We start from the raw sequence: 20,805 nt of genomic DNA on the forward strand, positions 1-20,805 counted from the left end.
ACAAAATTTAGTATAATAAAATCTCAGTTGACAGTTTAGCACGAATTGTCTGTTGCATATTTTTTTTCTCGCTTCATCGCATGTCAATTTTGTCGCAGCCAAGTACACAAGTGAGCAAATGTGTTCTGTGCAAATGAGTCAAGTGTCAAATTATAATTTTTGTAAATAATGTTCTAATTTTACAAATATTCTGGTTCGTGAACACGAATTAGAGCCACAAACAGGGACTTGGACTTCTAAATTAAAGTTAAAATATAATTCTTTAAAAATATGATGAAGTCCACAGGCTTAGGTTCCAACCGGCCGCTTTCTGGCCAACTTTATAAATACACCAATGTAGTAAAAGGATGGCAACAGAGGTGGTTCGCTGTTGATCCTGAAACCGGTGTTCTATCGTATTACTTGTTCGATGGACCTGGTGATACCGTACCACATGGACAGCCGGCAAGAGGGGAGGTATTCTAAAGTTTTTTTTTATTATTTATGTTATTTTTAATTGCTATCGACACTTTTTCATAATATCCACTGGGATCACGATGTGTTCAACATATTGGCATCAATGTCCTATGTATCCTTATGTGCATAGTGTTGTCTATATTTTAACATAAATTCCAGGCTCACTTAGCTGCAGCAGTAATATGTCCAAGTGATGAAGACTCCAAGACATTTACAATTAACTGTGCTTCAGGAGACATGTTGAAACTTAGAGCCACAGATGCCAGAGCTCGGCAAGAATGGGTGAACGGCTTGAGAGCTATAGCAGAGATACATACTAAGGTACTGGGGCTAGAATAAAAAAAAATACAAAAAACTGTTTTTTGCTTAGTATTACAGGAAAACCTATAGAAAGTCTATGGAAATCTCTCAATTCAAATTTAATTCACACTCATATATATATTTTTTCAATATGCTTCTTGTTGTAAAACAGGAGAAGGGTCACAAAGATTGTTTGGGTAAGAGTTCTATTGATCAAAATATCCTATCTATATTTATATTAAAATAGGTACATCTATTTCATTAACTTTAATGATTTTTTATTTAGCATTGAAAATGAAGTAGATATATTAATTTCTTATTTTGGATAATGTTATCTAAGTTTAACCCAAAAATAATTTAAAATATGATTATAAAAATGCCTACATAAAACTATTGGTAAAAAAAGGTAGGTAAAAAAATAATAAGGGATAATACTAATATTATCTATAGGCAATGGGGGCAAACCCACCGCTACAGCCTCGTGAACAGCTTGCAGTCCATGATGCTATGGCATCTGCACGTCAACAACTACAAGCTACTGAGCTGAGGTACTTTAGAAGCAATCTATGATCACTTTTATATTTAGTTTGTACTTATTATATAGTCATGTTTGTATCTTGTTAAACTCAAACATTTATCAGAAACTTTTAAATAACTAGTTTTAGATGCTATTTAGAGGCTGGAATTCGTGAAATACACATATTTTCTGCTTAAATTAAAAAATATCAAGATTGAAGCCTTGTGGTGCAGCGGGGCAACATCTGAGTTGTGACTATAATCATAATATTCACAGATTTGATCCCCATGTGGTGAATCATTTTTTTTCTTTTACCCATTCTGACAGGACAAAGTGCAGCGGTGAGTTCCGACTCTTGACAAACATGCAATAAATTTAGACAATAAGAAAAGAACAGAGTGTCTTACACTCTCTCTCAAATTATAAATAATATGCTGAGGGATAGACACGAAAATGTGATGCCAAAAAAATACCAAGCATAGAATACTTGTCTATTCTAATTATAGATTGCTATTGTAAAGTTACCTTACATAGATAGATAATTATTATTTTTGATTATTCTTAAGGTATTGCGTGTTTAATGGGGAAACTCAACGTGCACTTTATCTTGTTACCAGAGCAAGGAAATGTGCATAATTTAAATATAATCAATCAAAAAAAAAAAAAAATCAATCTTGTACTGATTTGAAATTATCGCATTTAAAGCTTAACATTTTCACAATATCAATGAAAACACACTTGGTATAATTGTAAAATAAATAAATAAACATATCCTTTATTGTAGAGCTCAATACATTCATATTGTACAGTTGTTTAATTCAATACTTATATATATTTTTTAATGCTTCCAGTGACGCTGCATTAGCAAGGTGCATTGAATCATCGGACTCTCCATTCCCACATACCGATCCAGATCTGTTACTTTTAAAGGTATATTCATTTTAATATTTTTGAAGCAAGTAACAGTGCAGAACCACAAACGTGCGACTGTAAACAGTATAGGTTGTGGGATCGATTCCCACTTGAGTAAATTAAATATACAATACTTCCTACCCTGGCATTCCCTTGGAAACCAGGGAATATCGCGGCGATGAAACACGCAATGGCTCCAGAATTTGACGGATAGTAGGAAACGGAAGTGTAAGACACTAGGGAAACGTAATGTCTAAGGAACATAGTGTCTTAACATCAGGTTCCCAGGTTCTCTCTACCCTGTTTATATCCTATATTATAACCTTTTCTTTTCTAGGCAACCTCAGCAGCTAGTATGCAATGCCTTCTACAGTGTCTCGGTATACTTCTACGTCAACAGCAGTATGCTACGCTAAGTATTTCTAAAACATCTAGTAACGATCATTAGTTATTAAAAAGATATTTATTTTGTATATAATTTATTGGCATTAGTACATTATGGAATTAAGCTGTTACTCTTTTTAGTCATAGTTATTTTTATTATACAATAAAATAACTAAAATTATATCTATATTATTATTGTTTTTTAAAAATTTTTCAACATTTCATTTTATAAATAATTATGTAAATTGTAAATATTAACTCAAAATTTTGAATAATTGTAATAAAGAAATTTTCATAAATATATTTTAAAAATAATAATAATTTATAAAAGTAGATCATATCAAAATATTTAATTGGACAGATTTCAAATATGTTGTATTGTAAATGAAAAATAATATTTTAAATGGTTTTATTATTTAGTTGTAATAAATGTGATCATTCCGAATTTATAAATTAATTTCTCATTTTTTTAATTTTTAGTATGTTAATTGTGCTACAAATAAATATATTATGAAAATATTTTTGTTTTATTAAATCGGAGAATCATGCCGCTGATTCAATGGGCGGCGTCTGAATGTAAATGTATTCGTTGTGGTTCGGCGGCGTTTGCGCGCGGCGCGGCGTTCTTTTCCGTCACGAAACATTCAATGTCTTGACTTTGGGCAGAAAGCGAAGAACTTACTGTCTTGACTGTTTCTATTTTCACCCCACCACCCCTCCGTCGATTCTGCTTTATACAGAACAAGAGGTGAAGCAGAAAAAGAATTGGCTACTGCCATTGCCATATGATTGCAGAAAACAGAAGGCCAAAAAAAATGTAACAGAAATAATGTGTTTTAGAAATTATAGTTGTCACTATGCTACGTTCATATTTTATCAAAAGCCATTAAAAGATAACACTACATTTAAAATTATATTTATGAAGAATTAGATTATTTTATATTTTAAGATTAATATATTTGAAAGTTATTTACCAGATCTTTTGAAAAATAGACTAATCTGATTTTGCACCTGTGTACGACCGTCGTAAGTTTCCTGCAAATTTGTCAGAAATTATTCATAATCTGAAATCTCGTTCATTATAATTTACACTACAAACTAGAATTACTAAACAATAAGATTACTAACATTAAACTTTCAGTTAACTCAAAAGGCAATGCGGCATTGTTACGTAAGAGGTAAAAGCACGAGCACAGAATGATCAATAATTTCTTGGCACGGTTTCAAATGCCACTGTATTCTTTAAAGTTCCATATAGGGCAAGAATTTTTCTTCAAGAAACGAATATATTAATAGCTTTCGAGTTTCCAACAATGCTTATTGTGCACTAACCATTATTTTTTTTACATACATACATACAACAAATTTTAAGCAATTCAAGGAAAAAGAAGCGGATTATTATTAAGAGCCCCAGCTTGTGCTTACCTTGATATTATGTGTAATAATATCTTATTAGATTAAGTATTATATGCATTTTTAAATTTTGATAATTTGTGTCGAAGCCAATCGTGGTAATTCTCATTCGAAGAAATGAAATGAAATATTTAATATTTTCTTTTCCTCGCTCTCGCCACTCAACACGCAATGCCTCCAGAAAACATTAGGTTCCCAGGTTCTATCTCTCTTCTCGTCTTACCCTGTTATGTGCGGGATATATTGTGAAACAAAAAAAATGTTGATTAACTTTCTTAATTTGTTAGGATTTTAATACACACCAAGTATGCACGTATATTTTTCTACGACAAGAAAAGAGGTCGGTTAAGTGCTATAAACTACGCCATCGAGATCTAAGCAATTTTTATTTGACGTAACTAGTTCTATTTTGTTTTGTGATTATTCAATTACTAAAATTGTTTTTTGTAACCATTTTTATATTTATTTTTCAAAATGTGTGATGAAGAATTCAGAACTCAACGATTGGATCCTCGATATCCATTTCAAAACCAAACTAAGTAATAATTTTTATTTTCAAAATATCTCTTATTATTTTATTAACAAAATTAATATATATTTTATTATTTTAGAGCTTGCTACGATAACTACTGCGATTTTTACAAATGTACTCGTTTATTAGGCGATGTGGACGACTGTAAGATATTCAAGCGGTACTTTCAAACTATATGCCCTAATTTCTGGATTGAACATTGGGACGATTTAAGACAGAAAGGAGCATTCCCCGGGCCCATTTAATTTAAAAATAAAATTCTGATTTTGAGCAATAAATGCTATACAAATTTATTACAAACATTGTTTTATTGAATATAGTGTTATATCAATGTTCAAAAATTTTCGTATATCAGTTTTTTAATTATAAAAGAGATTTGTATGAATATTAAAATTATTAATTTAACGACATATTTTTATTGAATAAATCATTTACTCAAAAGTCATTCCTAATAACGAAAATTATGTAAGTTAAAACAATACAAATAAAACACCGATAACTGTAACTGAATTTATTCTATATCACGCATCCTATGGGAAATGAAAACATAAATTAATATGACTAAACAATCAATAGTTTAGTATATTTATATTTTGCCGGGGAAAGTGCCCACAGAGCGTTGATCGTCCCATTTCTCAACCCATTCGTTGGGGCAGAGGGACTTGTAGACCCTCTTGAAATACAGGCAAGGCTCGTACTTCTCACCGCGGACCTTCTGACACCGGTGGAAGTCTAGGTAGCTTTGGTAGCAATGCCTGTAAATTTTCGTGTTTTAGAAAATATATAAAAAAAATATATGTAGGGTGATTTGAACCAGAGCTTTTGGAAACCGTACAGGCATCCTAACTATTAAGTAATATATTTTTTATCAATTGTGTATGAATAATGTTTCTTATAAATTTTAATACTATATAGCAAGCATTGCTACATATAAATTATTATATAAGAAAATTGCCACTCTTAAATGTTTATAAATAGTTTATTCATACACCAATAATATCCCATATCCAGTACTATTATTAGAGCTATAATTAAATACTCAATATTACATAAGGTTGTCCTTCTGGCATCTGCAGCGGCATCAAGCAATTAGCATAATAAATTTACCTTGTTTGGTTCTGGTTAGGGAACCGCGGATCAAAAGGGGCAGTTTTGATGTCTGCTGGTGATTTGATCATTTCAGGCATTTTACTGTAACGAAAGAACAACAAAATCATCCTTATAATACTTTATTGGGAATAATTTTCATAAAAATATGAGGGGATAAACAGACAAGTGATTACATAAAAAAAATATAATAACTGCTTAAATGCAGGGGAATCCTAACTAAATCTAACATCTATTTGACAAGAGGCCTAGTCTTCCGTTCCTCTTCACAGGATGTCTCTCGGTACTTCTTAACTTCTTGCATGTACAATGACCATGCATCCTTTGGAGTGTTATCTACTGTTTGTTCATCTATCGCCTTAGCCTTTTTAACTAGTCCCGTTTTCAATACTCGTCCACCGCGTCTCTTGCCAATGAATGGCAAAACAGGTTTTTTTATATTGGGCTTTTTCTCAGCCTCTTCAGCCTTTTTAGTTTGCTCTTGCATTTTTTTGAACATCTCCAAGAAACTGCCATCATTTTTTATTGGTATTGGCATTGGCTTGGACTTGGAGCTCGATGGGACTTGCATAACTTGATCAGGAGTAGGAAGGAGGTCAGCAAAATTTGGTCCTTCAACCTCAGGTGGGTCTCCATAAGTTATGTCATCCACTGTCGTCGATTCTATAGCTCCTGGCGGTGGTTTGACTTCTTTAGGCGGGGTTCTACATTTCTCGGCTTGCTCCTGCCTGTTTCTGTGCAATTTCCAAAATCGTTTTCTGTCGGCCACAGTGAACTGTCCACGACATTCTTCGTCACTTGGCGTTCGGCTGCGACTGCGCGATCGAGAACTTCTGGATCTTGAACGCGATATTTTAGATTCATTATGGCTTCTCGACCTTCTACCCCTAAATCTTGAAACGGAATGACGTCTTGACTTGGACCTGGTTTTACTCCTCGACCGTTCCCTGGAATGGCTTGTGCTCCGAGATCTATGTTTAGACGGTGATTTACGTCTCGATCGTCGTGCTTTTGAATGTGATCTCGATGATCGAGATGATCCACTCGACGAAGATCTACTTCTTCTTGCTTTAGGTGTGCGTGATCGTTTACGTTTCGATTTTGGGGTTAAAGATCTCGAACGGGACCTAGATGTGGAGGATGAGCGGCTCCGTGCGTAACATCGAGGTGGTGTTACTGAACTGTCTCTGGGCGGCGGTGTTCGCGATTCTCGCTCTCGTTTAATCTTTTTAAGTGGTGAACGCTCAGATCTTTTATATGTAGTTGGAGGCGTCCCAGAGGATCTATCAGACTTTTTATGTGGTTTTGGCGATGTTGATCGTATTTTTGGTGGAGTTAAAACATCTCTTTCTCTTCCATCTTTTGATTTTGTCGGTTTCCTCGAAGCTGATCGTTTTCCTTTACTTTTTTCTTGGCTATATCTGGGGTAGATACTTTTATCTTGCTCTTTCCCGTAAGATCTGTTACGTGACGTTCGACCTTTTAGAGGTGGTGTTAGAGAATGATCAATTCTTCTTACTTCCTTTTTCTTATAAGACCTTTCAGATCTTGAGGAATTGGATGATGCAGATCGTCTTTTGCTTTTGCCCTTTTTAGTTGGCGATTCTGAGTACGATCGAGATCGGCTCGACCTATCACTGGATGAGTACTTTGAGTGTTTTAGCTTGGAGAGGCTTCGAGACCTTCGTCGCCGACCGTCGTAGCTGCTCTCTCTCTTTTTAGAATACTCCCGTTCACGGTTGTAAGGTGAAAGACTCCTAGAGTCAGACCTGTAGGAAGAACGCTGGCGGTCGTAGTCGCGAGATACACGCTTTGATCTTGATTCACGAGATTGATTGTAGTCGTAGTCTGGCGCGGGTGGGTAAAGAGCCCTAGAATTATCAAAATAGGTACTCTCTGGTCTCTGGTAATACTGGGTGGAATCATAATTGTAACCGTAAGGAGCGGCACTGGCACTGTACGCCTGATAGTCGTACTGAGGCTGGCCGTACTGGCTGTAGCTGACCCCAGTCCAAGGATCGGTGGTGGGCAAGGGCGCGGCCAGCGGGGGCGCCTGCGCCGGCGGCACGTAGTCAGCCTCGGCGCCCGGGGGCCCTCCGTCCCACGCGCCCGCCTCCACTCGCCCACCGCGATACGAGGACATACTTATACGAGCCTCTTCGCATAACCTGCGGCAGTTTGTAGGTATGCTCACACCTACAAAAAGAACAACTTTTCGGTGTAGACAACAATTCTATCTTCCGCGTCTGTGATATCGCTCTCTCGAACGCTAATCATGTTTCGTTGTAAATAATGTTTGTGAAGAAACATAAATTACGTAATACGAGTCCATTTAAACTACATTATAATGAAATGGCATGCGATACACATAAAGCATAAAGGAATGTAAATAAATGAAAAATACCTTTCTACTCATGCTCACCTTTTTGGTATTTATTATATATATTTCCTCAAGTTTTATTTCATAGAAAATGGCAGCGAACACATTCGCTTCCCAAGATAGCTATAGACAATACAAGAGATATATTAATATAGAATATAAATTATAAAATATTTCTATGAACCATAAACAAATTGCTATCTCGAAATATATGAAGACGTTTCCTTCTCCTTCATAATTTTTAATGTCTTACAGAGTAAAGACACAGTATATTTAATATTTAAAGTAAATGTTTATTTTATGACTATTGTATATTTTGAAATAAATAAAATTTAGAAATATAAACATTTTTACAATTTCTTTTACTCTTTTAAACAATTTTAATCTGTTTTGTAGTCTGTGTTGAGTCTGTGTATGTAGTTGACATGACCGGTAAACGCGCGCGAGCCTGTGAAAGTAAATGTGTTCTGTGGTTCTGTGAGTCTGTGTAATGTGTATTCTATTGTAATTTGTATCAAAATCAATTTGTACTTATAGTGTAGTTTATATGTGATTTGTTATAATTTTCTTTTCTCACAAAATATTTAATTCTTCCTTATTTGTCTAACATATGAACAAATCAAAAGTATCAGCAGAATGGAAGAAACGGGTAAAATCGGAGTACATGCGATTGCGACAAGTAAAGGTATAGGAAACATCCCATTGGTGTTATGTTATGAATGATCTTAGTCTTATGATTTTCTAATCAAATTACTTTTATTTTTTGAAGAGATTCAAGCGGGCTGATGATGTGAAAGTGGCATGGGCTAGGAATTTACGTATAATGTCGGAGGCGATCGAGTCTCGTGAAAATGAGACCACTGAACGTGGTCGCAGGCCTTTTTGGCCACCTCCGGCCCCCACCTCAAGCCACGAAAGCCTCATGAAACGCGCTGAAGTCACTTCTACTGACGGTAATTTTCAATATATATTTTATTAAATTAATTATTTCGGGACATTGCGTGTTGAATGGCGGATTTCAACGTCGCGCTTTGTCTTTTTGCAAGAGCAAGCATATGAAAATAATATATATGAAGTCCTCCGAATAGTAATCCAACGCACAACCATTGTTTACTGTCACTAACATAGGCCACAATGGCCTCAGTTAATTAGAATACACATATTTATACACTTATTTTTATTATCAGTGTCTGGTGTAGTCACAACACAGCAAGTGCCAATAAGAATCATCAGCTCAGTAAATCCGATTCCTACTATGTACACTTGGGCGCCCACACAAAAGAACTTTATGGTGGAAGACGAAACTGTACTCCACAATATACCATATATGGGAGATGAGGTGCTTGACCAGGATGGTACATTCATTGAGGAGCTCATAAAGAACTACGATGGGAAAGTACATGGTACATTGACTTGACATCAGTATGTTTGTGGATTGAACCAGTATTTTAGATTTGAATTAGCTATTTAGATACTTTTGTATTCTCATAAATTTAATATAACTATTTTATTTTTAAACCAATTTGAAATAAAATAAATACTAAATATTGATATTTAAATTGATTAAGTTGTTTCTGTTGTTTCTACTAGTGTGCACAAATAAACAAAGGCAAATAGACACAAAATATAAAAATTATGGGTACTATTGTTTTGATAAATGTTTTGATAAATCAGTTACATTTTATTATGTACTACTTATGGCTTCGCCTGCATTTACGACAATTATTTATTATCTGAATTACTTCCATAATCTAATAACACTATCTAGACTATATTTCAGCCAATAAAACATTTTATAGCAATATTGTTACACTTGCAAATCTTTATATTGACATGTTTTTTTTAATTATCAACCAATTGAAATAAATTAAGAAATGTTAAGTTTTTTAAAAACTGCATTTAAATTGGTTATGCTGTTTCTAAAATTAGTGTGAACAAACACACAGAAAAGCAATCAAAATTTAAAAATAAAAATGTTTGCTTCTATTAGACTAATAAATGCCCTCAATAATAGATTTCCTCATAAATGTTCCATGTACATACAGCAATGAGTTATAGTTTTACTATATGTATTAGATATATATGTATATAATGGTTTATATATATATATATATATATATATATATATATATATATATATATATTTTCTTTCTTTCACTTTTTATTTTGTGGGCATTGAAAATATTATGTACATATAGCAACCACAAGATGCTTATTTGATTATTTAAATAATGTGGAGGATAAAATTTAAAAGTAAACTATCAAAATCAAAATGATGATCCCTAGGTAAAGTATTCAAAGTGAAAAATTTAAAATGTTTTTATTACTCTTTTGAACTACTATAAAGTGTAGTTTTAATGAATTATTTTAAAATTAAAATAAAAACTGTTATTTATGCGTTTTTAAAATGTATATGTAATCGAAAACTACCTTGTTAGTAGTTCAAAACCCCAATTAACGAAATGTGTAATTTTTCACTTCTGTAATTTACCTAGGGACTATAGAAAATAAAGAACTTGAACAGAAAACAAATAAATGTTATAATTTATTTGTTTATGTTGTTTCGTGAACTTAACAATTCTTTTTTTATTGTAGGTGATAAAGAAGGCGGTTTTATAGATGACCAACTGTTTGTAGATTTAGTTCACGCGTTAGTTACATATCAAACTAAAGAAGAAGTTGCCGAAGAAAGAAAGGAGCGGGAGTTACGCAATTCTAAAGATGAGAAAGAGGTATTTATGTACTTGATATCTTTTCTTTTGTTAAAATTAAAATAAGTAATTTTTTGTGTAATTTATAAATATAAAAATCATTTTTTAGATGTAAGTTTGTCATTAATTTATTTCTGCTGTAATTAGCAGTAACTTTGTACATTATATTTATTAACAGAAAGAAGCCACAAAAGATTCAAAGGACATGGATAAGGAAAAAGATAAAGAAGAAATGAAAGAAGAGAAGAAAATGGTATATGAGAAGCAGTTCCCAATATTTATTATATTTCAAGCAATCAGTTCTCAGTTCCCGGATAAGGGAACAGCTCAAGAACTAAGGGAGAAGTATGTTTCATTAGTTTTTTAATAGATTTTCAAAAATCAAAAACTATATACATACTATGTAAGTGTATAATTCTATTCTTATCTTAACAAGGTATTAAAAACGCCTACAAAATACATATAATTTGCAATCATTTATATTTATAAATATAACATTCCAGGTACATAGAGCTAACATCCCGCAGTGACCCCAATGCCCTTCCACCGGAGTGCACTCCCAATATAGACGGACCGCTAGCTGAGTCCGTGTCCAGAGATCAAACAATGCACTCTTTCCACACACTGTTCTGTAGACGATGCTTCAAGTATGACTGCTTCTTGCACCGTGAGTGTTCTTGTTTATATACAAATACGAACACATGCACGTTTATACACATACATACACTAGAACTCTTATTACATATATATTCAATTCCATTTAAAAATATAATTTATTAAAATCAATAAAGATTCAAGGTAAAAAAAATATATAATTTCAGGAAATCAAATTGCATCTTCATATCAACTCTTATCTGACGTTTCATCTAAATTAATACTGAATTGTTCCTTTACATCATCAAGAACACCGTTGTGACCATGAAACTGTATACATTGGTCACATATATTTATGCATTATTGTGTGTTGATAGGGAAAAAAAAAATTTTTTCCCTTTTAATAAATTGAACCTAAACCTAAGATTTTAGTAATTAATTAGTGATAGTTATCATTAGTGAGGTGCTATTAGTACTAGGGTCGGCTGCAAAAACCAGTATAAACCGCCGCGACTGATGTCACATCTACCCCCACACGTGTAAAGCCGGCTTTGACCTTGCTGACTGCACTACATATACATACAAGCATATAAACTTGGTTCTTATGTGTGTGAAATGAGTTTTATTTTGTATAAATGTTCAATTCTAATAATTTCAGAGGCGTTACTATTTTAAAGAGATTATGGCAGAAACAATTTAGTTATGTGCTGTTTTTTAAATTTGTTAAAGTCAGTGAGTCAGATTTGTGGAAATTCATAAAGTTATTTTGTTCCAAGTTTATATCAGTAAAGTAACTGGGAATATGTATTCTTTCACTGATTCTCACTAAGAAATATTGAAATATACATTTATATATAAATGGCATTCTATTTCAACATAGCTCTATTATAAGAGTCTATGGCTTAGTTCCCTAGGGCGATTGACCAGGTTTCAAGAGGTGGAGGTGGAGGTTCAAATCCTGATAACATCAAATTTTTATTCTATTCTTAATATTTTTCTTACCCTAGTGTGGGAATACCACTTTGAAAAAATTACTTATAAAAATTCTATAGTCTTCAAATCTGAGAAATGTGTTTCTTATATAAATAAGACTTTGGACAGTTAAACATTCATTTTATTATATAAGTATAAATACATACAATTTAAAATATTTAATTATTTTATACAAAAGATTATATACATATATGTGTGTATTTCGTAATAGTTTTTAGTGATAGACCTAGTTTGTTATCTAGTCTAGTGATAATTTTGACTGCCTTACCATTATATTTTGTTCTGTTTGGCTTCGACAGGCAGTCAGGCCTCAGGTAAGGCAATAAATATATACAAAAAATCACCTTTTCTCCTATTATGTTTTGGCTATTTTGCAATTATCTATGTCTTTTATAAAAAAATTACAAAAAAGTTCTGGAGAATTGGCTGTATATAAAAAACTCTTTAAAAGAATTGATATATATATATATATATATATATATATATATATATATATATAATGTAAGTATTATATATGAGTATGTTTATAAACAATAATTACACCTATTTTGCAATGTACACATATTTTTTTTTAATCCATCCATATTTTTTCATGTTACTAATTTAGATTTTTATATGTATATTTTTTTTATTGTATGTTTGTTTTATCATATTTTATATTATAGTTATTAAATTGTGATATTTAGGAATATTAGTTAAAGTGAAAACTAAAAAAATATTTCTATTAAAATTTCATTTAATTGTTATTCATATTTTTTTTGTAATTTTTTAAATAAATTTGTAATGTAGGTTTACAGGCATGTCATCCTCGACCCAATCTTTCTAAACACAAAGGCCCGGATTTGAAGTCCTTCCCAGAGCCTTGTGGACCCAACTGTTATATGCTGCTGGTGAGAAATCATTAAAATTGATTATTTTTTAATACTCGACACTATGTTTCCCACTTCCCGTTCCTTCATTAATCTTTATTATTGTAGTAAAATTATAATCTAACTGTTTAAAAGAGAGTGAGAGTGAGAGTTTGTATTCTTAAAATAATTTGTCTTTACACATTAAAAAAAATATTGGTAAATTATTTTCTTTTGGCATTAAATTATTATATTTAGTATAATAAGAAAAAAAATCAGCTTCACGCTGTATCCCGCATACAGCAGGGTAGGCAGAGGGAACCTAGTGTTAAGACACTCCCGTTCCCCACTTTCTGCCGAATTACGGAGGCATTTTGTTTTGAGTGGCAGAACTCAACGCCGCGCTTTGCCTCTCGACACTAGAGCGAAGAAATGAAAATATAAACGTAAATAAATATTTCACTTCCTCGAGTGGGGATCGAACCCCCATCCGTCGTGATGCAGTCACACCCTTGTGCCCCTGCGCTATGACGGCCCCATTACTGGATTTTGGATTATAACCGAATATTGGAATGCTGGGAAAATGTTTTCCAGTACTGGATTAAGGGTTAAAATCAATGATAATAATTTAATATTCCAGGAGGGTATGAAAGAAAAACTAGCACGTGAAAAAGCGGATGGCGAAGCTGGTGATGCGGCTGAGGCGAATGAGGGAGAACACTCCAAAGCAATAGACTCACCGAACGACGCCTCGTCTGAGGATAGCAATGACAGCAATAGATACCAGAAAGGTTTCACTTACTTTCTGTCATTTCTTTAATAGTAGCAGTCATTATTACATAGTTTTAGATCAGCTTAATATTTTCTGGCCTTTAAAATACTTTACAGTGACACAATAAAAATAAAAAGTCACAACTTTCATATTAATTAAGTATGTGGCTATTTAGATGCCACAATGTTATTATACTAATATTTAATTTTAATTACTATTAATTAACTTACAACTTTTTATTGCAATTGAAAAATCCAAAAAAAAATAATGACAGGCAGCAACAGCAACTCAAGCAACAGCAACTGGAGCAATGGCACCAAACCTGCACTAACCGAGCCCTCTTACAACACCCTGGGCCTGGCAGGCACAGACGGCATTGATGAATCTGAGTGGACTGGCTCCGACTCATCTCTATTCAGAGCCTTACATAAAGTATTCCCAGGCCAATACTGTGCTATAGCACAGGTATATATAATATTATTTTTTTGTCTTCATGCTGTAACCCGCATATAGCAGGGCAGGCAGAAGGAATCTAATGTTAAATTGGTAAGACACCCTCTTGCCTATTTTACGCACAGTAATTGCGTGCTGAGTGGCGGAACTTAACAACGCGTTTTACCAGCTATGAAAATATTAAATTATTTATTTCGTCAAGCGAGAACACAATCCACGATCGTCGCGTTGACAGCAAGATTGTTGTGCCACTATATATATATATAGCTATTATATACATACAGAATACATATGTACATAAATATTTATAGGATGGAAGCGTCTGCCCGCCTTTTACGGGAGCAGCATATAGGGAAAAATATAATAATAATATTAAGATACGTCAACAGTTTTTTTTTAATTTCACGATTTAACATACTTTATTACGTGTGCTTCGAATAGATACTAATAACGTAAACATATACTACTAAGTACTACTAAAGGCGGACTTTCCTTTTTGTTTCGGGATGAGGCGTGTGCGGCGGTGTCCACTTCATAGGTTTATGTATGCGTGCGTCGTTCTTAACAATGGCGTTTTAATAAAGTTATCATTGCAAAATAATTTTGTTTGAAAAGATTACTTTTTCATTTTCATTGTTTTAATTGTATTATAGAGGCTTTTATAGAGTAGTTAAAACTGCGGTTTCTTTTAAAGTGGTAATGACAAAAACTATGATGATATAGGTGATGGTATCCAAGACCTGTGCACAAGTCTACAAGCACTGCACGGGCACGGGCAAAGCCCTCCGAACATCACAACCAGAAAGAACACCTCCGAGGAAGAAAAAGAAGAAGCATCGTCTCTGGTCCGTCCATTGTAGGAAGATACAGCTGAAGAAGGACTCTGCGTCCCACCACGTGTACAACTACACTCCGTGTGACCACCCCAACCAGCCGTGCGACTCCATGTGTCCGTGTCTGCAGTCCCAGAACTTCTGCGAAAAGTTCTGTCAGTGTAGCAGTGATTGTGAGTTCTATTTTGATAAATTATTTCTTAATTAGTTGTAAAGTGGAGTATGAAGTATCCTAACATTAGGTTCCCCTTGCTGGCTTAGTGTGGGCAAAACCGTGAAACTTCTTTTTGTTTCTCCATATTTTAAAAATTGAATATTGTAATGTGCTGTCAATAGCGCTTCGTGACATTGAAATCTTGTTCCATTTTGTTATTGGTAAAATACATAAAACAAAAAAGATTATATGACATTAAATTATAAAATAGTGTAATATTCCAAACCTCAACTTATCTGTTTTTTTTTTCTTATTTTGACTGTTCTCACTCTTCAACTCAAAAGAAAATAATAATTTAATATAAATTAAACCTTTCTAGGTCAAAATCGGTTCCCTGGCTGCCGTTGCAAGGCCCAGTGCAATACAAAGCAATGTCCCTGCTATCTTGGGGTGCGAGAGTGTGATCCAGACCTGTGTACTGCGTGTGGAGCTGACGCCCTTTCTCCAACCCTTGGACACGGCCAGGCCCATGTGCACAGCCAGACCCAGTCTCATGCAGGTTCCTCCAGACCCCCTGTGTTCTGTAGGAATATTAGTGTGCAAAGGTAAATTACAGACTTTGTGCCATATGTGAAGTTAATTCCTTATCCCTGACCCTTTGTCGTGGCCAGGCTTATATTAATAACCAGACCCATGGACAGTCCCATGCATACTCGTTCAGATCACCTGTGTTCTATTGGACTATTAGAGTATACAGGGTGGAAGAGGGAGCGCTCCTTTTAATATAACTGCATATAAGGTAAAATATTTCAAACCCAAAGAAATTTATCAAGGTACCACCTCAACAGTTTAGACGTAGGATTTTTTTTTCATTTTACGATTTTTTTCCATACCTGTATTTCGTGTGCCGCACACATACGTATGCGACGTTGCCGCTTTGACAGGTAAGTGTGTGCGTGTTTATGTTATACTTAACAAATGGCGTTTTATTTTAAAACTATAATTTTATTATTTATTTTGTTTCAAAAAAATAACTTTTCATTTTTGGGAATTATTTTTTTTCAGAATTTTGAAGTTAAAACTGTGGTTTCATTTAAAGTGGTGCTGACAATTCCACCCTGTATAGGTCAGCTAGTTAGTTATTAGAAAAAAAAATCCTATGACATATAGCCTGTCTCATGTATAAATTTGTTTAAACCGGGTACTGTAAGAATTTTCATAGGCTTTAGCCCATATTGCTCCCCTTGTATTTGATAATGGACAGACAAATGGGTTGTCTTATGTTTTGGTCATACATAATTTGTTGTAATTGTTGAACTCATTCCCTTTATATCAATTATTAAAACATTATCTTTAATATTTGCATTTGTAAATATTATCTATATATATAAAAGGACTTGTCCTCACTGACTGAGGTAAGACGCACGCACAGCCGTAACCGCTGTGCGTAGAAACGTGAAATTTGGACAGATATTTACTTTCGTATTCTGGACATCCACTAAGAAGGGATTTTGAAAAATTTTAGCTCTAAAGGGGTGAAATAGGGGTTCAAAGGTTGTATGGAAAAAAAATTAAATCGGCACCGATTTTTATAAAATTTGAAATTTAGATTTTTAAAAGTATTTAATTGAACACGTGTTTCATCGTTTTCTAGAATTCTTCCCCTAGAGGTGCAAATAAGGGGTTGAAAGTTTGTACGGAAAAATTCTTAAATCGCCAACGATTTTTATAAAATTTTATATTTAAACTCTTAAAAATATTTAATTGAACATGTGTTTCATGGTTTTCTAGAATTCACCCCCTATTTGCACCCTATTTGCACCCTGCAAAAATAAAGGGTTGAAAGTTTGTATGGAAAAATCTTTAAATCGCCACCGATTTTTATAAAATTTGAAATTTAGACTTAAAAATATTTCATTGAACACGTGTTTCATGGGTTATTAGAATTCACCCTTAAATACACAAGCGAAGCTGCGCACGTCCGCTAGTAGAATATATTTTTGAATTGTTGAATTTCTTGTCTATTATTACTACAGTAATATTATTAACATATAATAGTATTTCTAAAGGAGCTTATAAGCATTTATGATATGAAATTTGTTATGTTCATCTGGCAGTTGAGAAAGCAAAAGAAATATAAAAGGGGTTTTTATCGGTGGAGGTTAGGTTTTTTGAATTCTTGCACATTCTCTTGGGAAAAAAAATATCAAGAAGAAAAAACTCTTTTGAGGCCAGGCTTGGCGCTGGAGCATAAAGCGTGACAGTAAACGCGATAGGTTATGAGGAAACATTTAATATTTTCATTCCCTTCGCTCTGGCGTCGAGGCAAAGTGCGATGTTCAGTTTCGGCAGCCAATCACGCAATGCCTCCAGAACTCGGGGGGAAAATGAGAAACGGAGCATCTTATCACCAGGTTTCCTCTGCCTACCCAGCTGTGTGAGAGATACAGCGTGACGCTGAAAAAATCCTATACTTTAATTACTTTTATTTGTTATTCTATAACAAATATTGATATTAATCTATATATTTTTTTCAGGGGTCTTCATAAGCATTTGCTATTAGCGCCATCAGACGTAGCCGGTTGGGGAATTTTCCTAAAAGAAGCCGCACACAAGAATGAATTCATATCGGAATATTGTGGAGAAATCATATCTCAAGACGAAGCCGACCGACGAGGGAAGGTCTACGATAAATATATGTGCTCCTTCTTGTTTAATCTTAATAATGGTTAGTATTTATATTTTTATTGTGCACTAGCTTCACATTGTATCCCGCACATAGCAGGGTAGGCAAAGGGAACCTAATGTTAAGATGGTCCGTTAGGAAGACGTCCTATTAGGACACTCCTGTTCCCCACTTTGCACCAAATTCTTGAATGGCGTATTATATTTTCCCGTGTGGGAATCGAACCCCACAATCGTCGTGTTATTACGTCCCATTATGTACTAACTTTTACCTAATTCAATGGAAGTAACTAAATGTTATGTATGACACATGAAACATTAAGCACCTGTACCAGTGGGTTGTGTAGAATGAATAATTCAATATAGATTTCATTATTATTTTTAAAGACTTTCATAACAATTTAAAAAAATGATTTGTTACAGATTTCGTAGTGGACGCAACAAGAAAAGGTAATAAGATCCGTTTCGCAAACCACTCGATAAACCCCAACTGCTACGCCAAGGTGATGATGGTCAACGGCGACCACCGCATCGGGATATTTGCGAAGCGCGCCATACAGCCTGGAGAGGAATTGTTCTTTGATTACAGGTAACCTTATATTCTAGATTTTGGATATTATTATATATTTATTAGATAATATTGAGACTGTCTTGGTGCAGCGTGTGATTTTCTTCAAACTCGTGTAAACAAAAAGCGGCGCTGATGCTGATGCCGTGTGTTACAAAACAAAAAGCGGCGCTGATTTCCGCATTACGCCAAAGGTAAAGAAGTGTTTTAGCACCAGGTTCCCTCTGCGTACCCTGGCTGCATGCGGGATATTGAGGGACTCGGACCCACAACCGTCGTATTTATAATCAAAGACCAGCTGGTCTTTGCAGGGTGGAAGCGTCAGCGCTCCTTTTACGGGAACAGCATATAGGCTAAAATATTTCAAACCTAAAGAAATTAATCAAGATACCTCAACAGTTTAGACGTAAGATTTTTTTTCGTTTTATGATGTTTATCCCCACACACTGTGTTACACGAAATATACCTGCATTTCGTGCAGTAACGCATAGACCAATAACGTAAACACATGTCTACAAAAATACTATTAAAGGTTAAACAACTTTGAACGCCAATACCTACGACTCTATTTCGGAATGAGGCGTGTGCGGCGGTGTCCCTGCGGATAGGTTGGTGTGCTTGCGTCGTCCTTAACTAATGGCGTTTTATTTTACAACGATAATTTTATTATTTATTTTGTTTGAAAAAAAACTTTTTCATTTTTGGGATTTTTTTAAAAATTGTTTTAGGCTTTTATAGAGTAGTTAAAACTGTGGTTTCATTTAAAGTGGTGCTGACAAAAACAGCCTGTATGATATATTTGTTTAATATTTACAGATACGGACCAACAGAACAACTGAAGTTTGTCGGTATAGAACGTGAAATGGAATTTTTATGAGACCAGAACAAACAATAACAAAAACTGCCTTCTTGTTCGGACAGTGATTGAAATACACAACACTTTATATATGTTATCTGTGGAAATTGCATAACATCTGTGAAAAAAATGTTTTCTGTGGCAAAATGAAGGAAATATAAAAGAACACTAAAGTTCAATATGAAATATTGTATAATCTGTGACAGTTGTATTTATTGTAGCTTTTATATCTGTGTAGCTGTATTATGAAGTAATGTTATCTATATTTTAAAATATCTTAAGTATATCATGTTGTAGAATAAAGGTTGCTTGTTCGTTTCCCACATCAAATATGTATTTGTATGACATTGCATTGGAAATGCTTAAAATATTTAATTATATAGCATGCATGACATAAATTATAAATATTGCACCATTAGCATAAAAATGTATTTAGCACTTAATAACTTTTAATTATGTTATAAAACTAAACCTAAGCTTCTTTTATTACGATTTTATAGTAATTTCTCAAAAATTTGAATTTGCAGATATAATTTTCATTTGGGGAGTGAATTTAGTATAATTATAAAAATAGCATACGAAATGTCTGTAGTGTAGTTAAAAACAAGCTATTTATTTGATACCCAATATACTGTAGGAAGAAAAGATACTTTTCCATTTGGGAAAATAATTTTCAAAAATTTTGCCTAATAGCGACATGCTACTAGAATTAAACAACACATCATATGTCACAAACAGTCCACCTATTTGGGCTGTGAAGTGTGCCAGAAAGTAGGTATTATGTATCCTTTTGACACAGTCTGGTTTAAGTTAAAACATTAATTATTTTAATATTATTTTTTCATACATCTTTTTTGTATAATTTCAAGAACTTTGAATGAGAATTTGTATTAAATATTAGGTTAGCATGAGTTGTTAAGGATTATTGACGTATTTTTTTTTTATAATAAATCTGGTATTTGTAAGTACCTCTTGTTTTTATTACCATTTTCTAATACAGCATTTTTCATTCACTTTCAGTAAATGTTTGTTTAAGTGTGGAATAATACTTTAAAATTTTAAAAAGTAGTCTTGCTAAGTTTTCTTTAGAGATGAAGAGAAGACCTCGTTTTTTTGTAATTTCGAGATACGCCAGCTATCCCCTGTGCAGTGATCAAACCTTTGTGGGTGTATTCATGTGTACATTTTTATAATCCAACACAAGCACAATGGCATCTGGTCTTTTTTTGTTTCTTTATTATGTGGGGCTATAGCAATATATTTATATAGCAAGGTATTTAGTAGTAATATTGGAGACATGCAATGACTCAAATCAAATGTGGCAGCAATCAATGCAA

At 33.6% G+C, this 20,805-nt stretch overlaps 5 protein-coding genes and 1 long non-coding RNA gene across 8 annotated transcripts; 3 read left to right on the forward strand and 3 right to left on the reverse strand.

Moving 5' to 3' along the window:
- The first annotated feature begins 77 nt into the window (after window positions 1–77).
- Window positions 78–3,086, forward strand: LOC146537949 (oxysterol-binding protein-related protein 11-like). Its single transcript, XM_085188429.1, has 5 exons — window positions 78–456; window positions 616–777; window positions 1,207–1,304; window positions 2,125–2,203; window positions 2,523–3,086. Exons 1-5 carry the CDS (start codon window positions 271–273, stop codon window positions 2,631–2,633), a joined length of 636 nt encoding a protein of 211 aa, XP_085044555.1. The 5' UTR covers window positions 78–270; the 3' UTR covers window positions 2,634–3,086.
- LOC146537950 (uncharacterized) lies at window positions 2,514–3,983 on the reverse strand. Of its 2 annotated transcripts, none has more exons than XR_014878142.1 (3): window positions 3,698–3,983; window positions 3,544–3,604; window positions 2,514–3,296 (listed from the first exon to the last, which is right to left on the reverse strand). It is a non-coding gene; the product is annotated as an uncharacterized LOC146537950 (long non-coding RNA). The 2 variants fall into 2 exon arrangements; XR_014878143.1 differs by having other exon boundaries at window positions 2,514–3,299.
- Window positions 3,984–4,284: 301 nt separating this feature from the next.
- Window positions 4,285–4,814, forward strand: LOC146537951 (cytochrome c oxidase subunit 6B1-like). The gene is made up of 2 exons (XM_085188431.1): window positions 4,285–4,521; window positions 4,594–4,814. Exons 1-2 carry the CDS (start codon window positions 4,457–4,459, stop codon window positions 4,757–4,759), a joined length of 231 nt encoding a protein of 76 aa, XP_085044557.1. The 5' UTR covers window positions 4,285–4,456; the 3' UTR covers window positions 4,760–4,814.
- A 196-nt stretch (window positions 4,815–5,010) lies between these two features.
- On the reverse strand, window positions 5,011–8,178 carry COX6B (Cytochrome c oxidase subunit 6B). The gene is made up of 3 exons (XM_085188430.1): window positions 8,044–8,178; window positions 5,622–5,705; window positions 5,011–5,269 (listed from the first exon to the last, which is right to left on the reverse strand). Exons 2-3 carry the CDS (start codon window positions 5,699–5,701, stop codon window positions 5,101–5,103), a joined length of 249 nt encoding a protein of 82 aa, XP_085044556.1. The 5' UTR covers window positions 5,702–5,705; window positions 8,044–8,178; the 3' UTR covers window positions 5,011–5,100.
- Window positions 5,731–8,140, reverse strand: LOC146537953 (uncharacterized). Its single transcript, XM_085188421.1, has 2 exons — window positions 8,044–8,140; window positions 5,731–7,817 (listed from the first exon to the last, which is right to left on the reverse strand). The coding sequence occupies exon 2, from the start codon at window positions 7,762–7,764 to the stop codon at window positions 5,854–5,856; it is 1,911 nt and encodes a 636-aa protein (XP_085044547.1). The 5' UTR covers window positions 7,765–7,817; window positions 8,044–8,140; the 3' UTR covers window positions 5,731–5,853.
- Window positions 8,179–8,478: 300 nt separating the features above from the next.
- On the forward strand, window positions 8,479–20,436 carry E(z) (histone-lysine N-methyltransferase E(z)). Of its 2 annotated transcripts, XM_085188433.1 has the most exons (15): window positions 8,479–8,686; window positions 8,771–8,954; window positions 9,189–9,404; window positions 10,597–10,733; window positions 10,891–11,057; window positions 11,216–11,379; window positions 12,599–12,613; window positions 13,089–13,189; window positions 13,788–13,938; window positions 14,194–14,384; window positions 15,096–15,378; window positions 15,739–15,964; window positions 17,897–18,087; window positions 18,468–18,633; window positions 19,429–20,436. In XM_085188433.1, exons 1-15 carry the CDS (start codon window positions 8,612–8,614, stop codon window positions 19,487–19,489), a joined length of 2,328 nt encoding a protein of 775 aa, XP_085044559.1. In that variant the 5' UTR covers window positions 8,479–8,611; the 3' UTR covers window positions 19,490–20,436. The 2 variants fall into 2 exon arrangements, with proteins under 2 accessions (XP_085044559.1, XP_085044560.1); XM_085188434.1 differs by lacking the exon at window positions 12,599–12,613.
- Window positions 20,437–20,805: the final 369 nt, after the last annotated feature.

Source organism: Heliconius melpomene, chromosome 7, assembly GCF_056956725.1.
Source record: "Heliconius melpomene rosina isolate 202511_hmr_F chromosome 7, ASM5695672v1, whole genome shotgun sequence".
NCBI classification, from domain to species: domain Eukaryota; kingdom Metazoa; phylum Arthropoda; class Insecta; order Lepidoptera; family Nymphalidae; genus Heliconius; species Heliconius melpomene.